Consider the following 10,000-nt stretch of genomic DNA (forward strand, 5'->3'; position numbering starts at 1 on the left):
GGCATCAAGGGTCATTTACACTGCTGAGCATATAGGGACCCGTTAGAGCATGCTCACACTGTGCATCTGCGGGGCCGTGTGTGTGTGTGTGTGTGTGTGTGTGGATGCCCGGGCGATGTGATCAAAGTCATCTTGTGTCAGGAGGTCATATAGCATCGAGGATATAGGGACATGTTCAAGGCTTATAAAGTCAGAAGGGAAATAACAGCGGGGAGGACGTATGAGGCATGTTGAAGCTGCCTACGGGCTAAACGCAGGAACAGGGCCACTAGAGGATACGTCTGTGTGCTCTACATTAAGGTGACATGCAACAGAGAGCAAACAGAGGGACATTGAAGTGAAGAATGGCCGCCAGTATCAGTATGTGTGTGCACTGAGGTACAGATGAAGGAGGCTGGGCACGTTTTTGACATGAAAAAGGTCCGGTGAACTTATAGCAACGTGTTCCACTCTCACACTGCATAGCAAGTGCGTGGCTACGTGCAAGAACCCCCCTGCGGTTGGCTGCTATCTTTGGTGAGGTTTATCCACACGATTAACAGGATATCTGGGAGGAGCCTTTTTCTTTTTCTTTTTTTTTTATCAGTGATTCAGTCAGCAACCTCATTTCAGAAAACATCTTTTGGGGGATGTGGTATAACACCTTTTGTTTCCTGCCTGATTCTAATGAAGTAAACAAGCCAAGCAAACATTGGGTCTGTGTGTGGCCCTAACATCCAACCAGCACCAACAAGACCTGTATCCTAACCCAGCAGCATGCATGGTTTGTTTGGGGGAGGGCCTTTTGGAGGGAGGCATATCTGATTGGCTACAGGACCAAACCGGCCTCCCCAATCACAGCCAGTTGCTTTTAAAGGGAACACATATAAATACAGGTTTGTTGCACTCTAGGGATAGCGACAGGGACGTTCCTGAGTTCCAACACCTTTTCAAGATGCATCGAAATCACTAACTACACCTTTAACGTCAGCTCCATAACCGCCGTGTAGAGATCATGACAGTGCGCAGGAGGCGGACTCACCCGCTGCTTGAAGTCCTGCCGCTCCTCCATGGTGAGGGTGTCAGCTTTGGCGATGACTGGCACGATGCTCACGATCTTCCCCAGCCTCTTCATGAACTCTACATCAATGGGACGTAACCTGCCACAGGGACAAACATGCTATTAATATATCATTCATGAATTAATCATAACATCATGCCTTATCAATTATTTACCAATTCAGTTTAAATGAGGGGAGACTTCCCATTACATGAATGACATAAGAGTTAATAATAATACAAATGATGATAGCAGGCTCATTAGGCTGTTATCTTTTGTTTGTGTTTAGATAATGTCTCTGCTACTTATACATAAACACAAAGAGGAGGCTGTTAAAATGGCTATTATATCGCTTCATAATGTGTCAGCCTACGGAGTCTGCACTTAATTGCAGCGGCCCGTTCTTGTGTCCTGACACGCTGTAAGGGTGCACGATATAACAGAGAGACAGCCGAGGGTGATGTACTCTATGACGTCAGTACAGCCGTATATATGTGCCTGCCGGCTCAGAACAGTGCTGTAATGATGACAGAGTGTGTGTGTGTGTGTGTGTGTGTGTGTGTGTGTGTGTGTGTGTGTGTGTGTGTGTGTGTGTGCGTGTGCCGGGGTTACGGGGTAAAGTGAGTTATACCAGGCTCGCAGTGCTTCCACACACTGTCAGCCTGATCTATTTCTCAGGAATATTTCTTTACTTTATAAATTCTCCGGGCCTGATGCAGGCTCTCTGCGGAGGAAGTGTTCCACAAGCTGTGAAACCAGAGACCGTGTCGCTGTGGTGCTACCGGACCAAACCGGCCTCCCCCAATCACAGCCGATTGCTTTTAAAGGGAACTGTCTGGAAAACGCATATAAATACAGGTTTGTTGCACTCTAGGGATAGCGACAGGGAGCGCCTTTTAAGCAGGGCTGTGTGTGTTTGTTCGGCAGAGTCCGAGGAATCGATATGGAAGTGACCCCTCCAGACCCCCTGCAGAGCGGACGGTCCTGAGGGTGGGGGGTTGACGGCTATATGGGGTGACCTTTGGCGCAACAGGACGCCACAGTGACAGAAGGCATTTGTTTTCGACAGCTAGGATTTCACTGCGGGGTCACGGGGGTCGACGTCTCAATCAAGGGCCAGAGCCTCACGGCTGAGCTACCTTCGGTCGCAAATCAGCCGCCGAAACGACTCTCTAAGCAGTAACACGGGCCGAGGGGGGAAGCTGTGTTTTTTGCACTAGAATCAGCATCTTCAGGGTGGCTGGTCAGTTCATGGCCACAAAAAGATTTTTTGATAGACCACATTCGGTTTTGCGCAAAGCTCATATCTGGCTTGTCAGTAGAACCACTGGAAAGTAAACGAGAGCAACGCAGCACAAACATTCTCATGTTCCTGTGGTTTCTTAAACTAGCAGACTGTAACCCTCTGGTTGTATTCACACGCTGCTCAGAACGTCCTGTGTTTTTAGTTCTTAAGTTCGGCTCTACGCTCTTGCATAACAATGATTTACACCTTCAGGGACGTCTATAAATTGATTATACAGCTTAGCTTAGACTGTACAGCTAAAAGTCTCAACATTCTGCTTCACCTCCCTGACTTTGAGTGACATTCATGAGAACCTATGAAGTTGGAGACCCACTTTCCCCACTAATCTGATGGTACGTCAAGGCTGTATTGGAAAACTTGGATCATTGGTTCACGTCCTGAGATGCGCTAGCACAAAGGAGCTGTATGCCTTTTTTGACTGCAGAGGACATTGTTTTAAGGGAAAACATTGTTTCAATGACAACATGAAAACCGTTAAAAATACACTTAATGGCCCAAGTCCAGGAGAGTGGTGTGTGTCTGCAGTGGCAAACAGAGGGTGTAAGAGTAGGAGTGCAATTGTGAGGGAAGTGACAGGAAGTGACACGCACCGGTGCCCAGTGGCAGGCAGGAAGTAGATGCAGCAGTGCACCCGGCTGTCGGGGATCCGCCTCTTCCTGTTGACGTGGAGCTCCTCCCGCAGGTACTTCTCGTACTGCTCGTTCACGTAACTCACGATGGGCTCCCAGCTGAGGAAGAGGAGGAACAGGAGGAGAAGGAGGAGTAGGGAAGAAGGACAGAGCAAGATTAATTCATTTTCAACAAAGCTTCTGATGCAAAAACCATCCTGTGCTGGTCAGCAGGTCCAATGTCTGTCAGGTTTATTGCTCATGATCTTTTCAGTCGTCTCGCTTGACTCTGTCAGGGCTAAATAATGCCAGAGGTTAATATCACAGCCTGTGAAAGGACTTGACCAGTACGCCTACATGCTCAGGAGAACAAAAGAGACTGTGTGCTGTTTTGCCAAGGGGTCTGTGCAAGCCAACACTGGATTTTACAATAGGTGTACTGACTATGTGCCTGACCATATGTGGAGGTTAGCTACAGAACCAGTTCAGTGCACTGTTCTATAAAATCCCTCAATAAAAACACAGTAAATGCCAAACGTTCTGTGGTGTCCTTGACTGAAAGATCTCTCTCTCTCTCTTTTTTTCTCTCTCACTCTCTCTTTCTCTCCCTCTCTCTCACACACACACACTGAAACACTCCCCCCCTCTCTCTCTCTCTGTCTCTCTCTATCCCCCCTTCTCTAGCTCTTACCAGTTTGCACTGAAACACTCCCCCCCTCTCTCTCTCTCTCTGTTTCTCTCTATCCCCCTTCTCTCTCTCTCTCTCTCTATCTGTCTCTCTCTATCCCCCCTTCTCTCTCTCTCTATCTGTCTCTGTCTCTCTCTATCCCCCTTCTCTCTCTCTCTCTATCTGTCTCTCTCTATCCCCCTTCTCTCTCTCTCTCTCTCTATCTGTCTCTCTCTATCCCCCCTTCTCTAGCTCTTACCAGTTTTCATTGTTGATTTGGTCTCCAAAGCCAGGGGTATCAATCACCGTCAGCTTCATCTTCACTCCTTTTTCTTCAATGACTGCGGAGAGACACGGGGACACAGTGCACCGGGACAAATGAGACAAACAGGTCCTTTCTGTCATTCATCTCCCGCCGAACTTTCCATTACATTAACATCCGCTGACAACAACAACAACAACAAAAAGGGGTTGAAAACACCAGTTGTGTATAAGTGTGAGTGAACGAGTTTGTGAGTTTGTGTGTGTGTGAGTGTGAGTGTGTGTGTGTGTGTGTGTGTGACAGTGTGTGAGTCTGTGTTTATGCGTACGTGTGCATGTGGGATTCCTCCATAAAAGCTGCCAGAGCATGCCAAAGAGAAGAACTAATCAATTAGAGGATCAAAGGACGACACAGGCTTTATAGGAAGCACTCAGGGAGCAGCCCGAGGACTTCGTGTACCCCATTCAGCCGCTCGCAAATCACAGCGTCCAGACAGGCGCAGAAAAGTCTTCAAAGGCTGGAAATTACCCTTAAACATGCAGTAGCCCTCACCTGTGGCTCAGCACCACCACGCCTTTTGCAGGCTTTAAGGGAACACACACACACACACGCACACACACACACACATATACACACGCACACACACATACACACGCACACTAACAAACACGCACGCACACACACACAAACACACACACACACACACACACCACGTACAGTCATTTCAATATTCACTTGCACATACTTTTTGTTACACAGCTAAAGACCATGACACACATGTACATGTAGTGGTATACATACAGTATGTGTGTGTGTGTGTGTGTGTGTGTGTGTGTGTGTGTGTGTGTGTGTGTGTGTGTGTGTGTGTGTGTGTGTGTGTGTGTGTGTGTGTGTGTGTGTGTGTGTGTGTGTGTGTGTGTGTGTGTGTGTGTGTGTGTGTGTGTGTATATGCACAGATGCGTGTACACAAACACACATATACACAAACAGCTCAGTATTTACGTCAGTCGCGTGAGGAGCAATGGATGAACTCAAACCTACACATGTATACACATGCTTAGATTCATGTCCACACACACTCTCACACAGCTGTACTTGCACACACACACACACACATCCTATTATCTAAATCACATGGTAGGCTATGCAATGGAGCTGGACTACTGCTGGGAGTTGCCTGCATGTATCTGGCTGGAGGTTGTTAGAGGGCTGATAAGCTTCTCCCATCTCTCCACCGCTGTGTCTGCAGGCTCTGGCCTGCTGGTCCCCTGGCTCTGATCACTGCTTGACCGAATGACTGTAATCTCATCGGCCATTAGCTTATCGTCGTCCCCATCAGCATCTCAGTAAAGGCTGACAGGGAACTCTTGACGTGTCGAATGGAGAAAAATTAAAATGTCACTCAGCGGCTTGGCTTAAAGATGTTTCTCAATTTTGTGACCTGCTATTGCCTTCTTAACCGGATTAGCGTGAAATAATGAGCGTCCCTCAGAACTTCACCCGAAGGTACGGTATTCACGGCATCTTACTTTTGGCTTTGTGGTGGAACAACACAGTTTTAACGCAGAAATGCGTGTGCATGAATGGGGCGGATTGTTCCGGATCCAAAGGACTGCTTCACAGGAAGGCCTCTGAAAGGAGGCATTTAGAAGAACTGTGTGGCTTTGGTGCTTAATGGAGAAATCCATTGGGGATGGGAGAGGTTTTGTAAGATTCTTTCTCTCTCACTGGTGGGCTATGTGTGTGTGTGTGTGTCTGCGTTGTGTGTGTGTGTGTGTGTGTGTGTGTGTGTGTGTGTGTGTGTGTGTGTGTGAGTATTTGTGTTTGTGCGTGTGTGTTTGTGTGTGTGCATGTGTGTGTGTGTGTGCATGCATGTACGTATGTGTGTGCGTGTGCGTGTGCATGCATGTGCATGTGTGTGTGTGTGTGTTTGAATGTGTGTGTGTATGTAAGTCTCTGTGTAAGTGCATGGCAGTATGAGTAATGCGTACTGTATGTACTTTTTCATAGTGCCTGCAGGCCTGTATGTGTGTGTGTGTGTGTGTGTGTGTGTGTGTGTGTGTGTGTTTATTCTTTTTCTATGGTGCCTGCAGGGCTGTGCATGTGGTCACATGTATGTGGCAGGCATGTCTCTCAGTTATATGGAACTTTGTGAAGCTATGTGAAGGCGTGTACATGTGTGTTTTGGAGCTGCGTAGTGTGGTTGCAGGAAACATACAGGGACTAAACAACACTCTCCCCCTGCCAGTGTGTGTGTGTGTGTCCACACTCTATGTGAGATATGACCTGTACCCTTATTATGTGAAGGAGCCTGTAGCCTAACCCTTAATATGTATTTATATAATTGCACAATGTGAAAATTGTCACAGAACTGTCTCTTTATTAATATGTGGGTGCTGTGTTGGTGGTGCTGTAATCAGCATTTGCCAGTCTTTATAAAACAAGCCCATGTCAGTCTGCATCTGTGCCAATACATATACTGTATATCAGGATGTGTCACGGATGTGGGCATCGGTGTTTATCTGTCCTTTCGAGCTCTTAAGTGTATCTGCGGTGTTGAGACGCGTCGCGTGCTGCTGGCTCTCTCAAGCCTGCTCTTTCACAGGCTCTGAGGGGGCGGCGTCTGGCTGGGACGGCTTTTGTTGCTGTGTGTCAGAGTCGGGCTCCTGAAGCCTAAGCTGCTCTCTGTCTCAAGCAGGGGGGATAAGGGGCGCTGTCTGGACACCGTGTCCCAGAAAACGCTCTCCGCTGCCTGGCCAAGTTCGGACAGTAGCAGCCTAAGATGGCGGGATAAGACTCACAGTTCCACTCAGTGGCTAAAGCCTGGAGGGCAGAGTCAGCTTGACCGGAGGGAGATTTGTTTTGTGCTTCCCCTGAAAAAAGAAACATCCTCTGGGTGAATAGAGATGCACTGACGCACAGGCTACCGTCAGCGGACTGATCCACTTGTGTTCTTACAGGGTGGCAGGTGAAAGAGAGTAGCAATGTGGTTGGGCAGTGGACATTCTAAGTGAGGGAGATTGTGAATTCCCCCATTCAGCAAGTTAAAGAAAGAGAAAGACAGCGAGAGAGGGAGCACATTCTGATTGGAGTCTGGGTCTCTGAGTGCCCAGTGCTTTACATTTGGTTTTGCTTTCTCTCCCAGAAGCCACAGCTGTCAAGGACACGTCTGAAGACAGACAGCAGAAAAGCACAGGACCCTGGGTGGGAGAGTGAGTCTTACTCCCCCTGCTGAAGCCAGAGAGCATTACAGTAACTACTGACCTCTGACATGCCATTGAAACGGATAGATATCAGGCAAATGTATGAAATGCATTGAATGAATGCATGACTGCATGAATGTGAAGGCCTGTGCGGGTGAACCCAGGTGAAAGAGAGGTTGGCACAGGCCTACACAGAGAGCCGATTCTGACGTCTGGGCCAGACGTCACCCATATTCGTGCCTGAATCAGTTGGGATCTGCAAGCGTGGTGCTTTGTTACGCTCTATGGGCGTTTATGACGTGCTTGAGAGCTAGAAGCAGTCAGGGGTGTCTCCTGAGCTGAGAGAACTACACACAAACACACATACACAGACACACACACACAGTCAGGGGTGTCTCTTGGGCTGAGAGAACTACACACACACACACACACACACACACACACAGACACACACACACAGTCAGGGGTGTCTCTTGGGCTGAGAGAACTACACACACACACACACACACACACACACACAAACACACAGTCAGGAGTGTCTCTTGGGCTGTGAGAACTACACACACACACACACACACACACACACACACACAATCAGGAGTGTCTCTTGGGCTGAGAGAACTACACACACACACACACACACACACACACAAAGTCAGGTGTGTCTCTCAGGAAAGCCGGGACCTGAGCCAGAGCTATCTCCACATCTCCAACACAAATGCCTCTACTGTATAAACACAGACACACACACACACACACACACACATGCTCACACTCACGTAGCACTTACAGGTGTGAACACATGCACACGCACACACACACACAAATCCATGAACACACCATTACACATGTGTACCCTCTGCAAATACGCAGAACCCAGATATACACTTACACTTAAACACACACACACACACACACACACACACACACACACACACACTCACACACACACAGGAACAATGCCCATGGTGCTTGAGGTTCACAGCTGAAAAGCTTTCTGAGATTTCCTGAATTGTGAAAGAGACAACATCATCTCTCCCTCTCTGTATCTTTCCCCCAAAGGAAGATTTAGGCGAAATCATGCCAACAGTAAATTGACAGACCTGAGAAGCACTCAGATGAAATAACACGAAAACCGTATCTTGGTAACACCAGGGATTTGGTTCACTTTCAGCAAGCGCAGAGACAGACACCACCTGGCTCCTGAGCAGTGCTCCATTCACTTGTTTCCTTATTTGAAACTACTCGTTTCTGATAGAACCCAAGAGAAAAGGCACAATTTCAAGTGAACTCATCATCACTTATACCGTGTTCTTTGATCGCTTACACACTATAACACATTATTACTAGGACTATTGACTCAGCATCCCAAACCATGACGCCATCTACCAAAAGACAGACCCATTCCCCAAAACTATAAACTCCCCTGTGTTCACACATGATTCAGATTGGTTGAACTTCTGCCTGCACCATGTGCTCATTTAGTAAGCACTGACATTCAATGTCATTAACTCAAGTCATCACAGCTCGAAACCCAACTCACACACAATTCCCCAGGAAACACTAAGAATCAAAATTGGTCACACACCAATCAGAACTTCAGGATAGATAAAAGGGCCATAGACCTATCAGAACCTCAGGATAGATAAAAGGCCATGGACCAATCAGAACCTCAGGATAGATAGATGAAAGGGCCATGGACCAATCAGAACCTCAGGACAGATAGATAAAAGGGACATGGGTCAGTTCATTTGCTTTGGAACAATGGTTCCACAAAGACCTTTCTTTATGTACTTTCTTCATTGGTTTATATTGGTAAATAGATGGAAATTATTTTACTGTATTTTATGTTCTTTACGCATCAGTTGCATATTTTTACAGAACATTAACTTTTTCACTACATTTTTGTTTATTTTACTACAGTACATTGAAGATTTTTTTTTTTCTAAATGAATACATGTGTTGTACGTCTATATTGTGTTCATCATGTAAATAGGTTGTTCTGGGGGGAAACCATAAGTGCCATCACTCATTGCAGTAACAGGTTTTTATGGTTGTGTTTTGAATTGATCTCATCAGTGTGTAATGGGTATTTTGTAGTGTATGTGTATTTGATGTCTGCGTGATTTAGTGGAGATGTAAGATTGCATGGTTCTGAGTGGAGAGTTTGGTTTTGACATGGAAGTTTAAAGGTTGTGAAGATGAGTGTGCAGTTATGCATTTGTATTTAGAGTTTCGGGAAATGGAGCAATCAATCAAACAAACAAACAAGCAATGGAGCCATGTGTCTTGGCAATCAGGAAGAACTGAAATAGGCCAGCTTCGTGTCTAACATCCAGCCTCATCTTCGGTCTGTCCAGCGACAAGCTGGTTGCCGGCGACACGTCGGACAGGAGAGTTTTATCACTCTCGCCCTACCCCCCCCCCCCCCCCCCCCCGTCTTGATGCGCTGAGAGTGAAACAGTGTCTGCATCTCTAATCTGAGTCCATTTCAGCAGCAGCAGGAGCAGCAGCACGCCTCTACATCAATCACCACAGCGCTAGCAGAAGCAGCATCGTACGGGTAGTCTTAGTCTTGCCAAGTCCAAAACCCACTATCATACCAACAAACCCTCAATAAATCTGCCAAAAACACATTCCTAGGGTTGCTATTACTAAAATACACTGAGATACTAAATGTATCCTGACTGACTAAATGTATACTTACATACTGACTATAAAAACATAAGAGGCTGATAATGCATCAAAAATATACATCTTTTTTTTGGGAGTGGGAGGCAACCGCCCACACATGTTAGAATGGCTTCAGGCAGTACAGAGAAAGGGGAAGAGGTTGTGCATTGTCTACATTCATAGGTCTACAAGGGAAATAAGAGCAGTATGTAAGTTAGAAATATGTACATAAGAAAAGCGGT

The 10,000-nt window shown here is 46.8% G+C and overlaps 1 protein-coding gene across 3 annotated transcripts in view; it reads right to left on the minus strand.

Annotated features, from left to right (window-relative positions):
- Positions 1 to 10,000, minus strand: part of sept12 (septin 12) — a 50,317-nt gene that overhangs the window by 8,222 nt on the left and 32,095 nt on the right. For all 3 annotated transcript variants that reach the window (XM_031565714.2, XM_031565703.2, XM_031565697.2), the window contains exons 4-6: positions 3,880 to 3,961; positions 2,936 to 3,073; positions 1,022 to 1,139 (exon numbers count right to left, since the gene is read on the minus strand). In XM_031565714.2, the coding sequence (XP_031421574.1) occupies positions 1,022 to 1,139; positions 2,936 to 3,073; positions 3,880 to 3,961 (338 nt within the window). The remainder of the gene's footprint in view (positions 1 to 1,021; positions 1,140 to 2,935; positions 3,074 to 3,879; positions 3,962 to 10,000) is intronic.

The sequence above is a fragment of the Clupea harengus genome, chromosome 1 (genome assembly GCF_900700415.2).
Source record: "Clupea harengus chromosome 1, Ch_v2.0.2, whole genome shotgun sequence".
In the NCBI taxonomy this organism is placed as follows: domain Eukaryota; kingdom Metazoa; phylum Chordata; class Actinopteri; order Clupeiformes; family Clupeidae; genus Clupea; species Clupea harengus.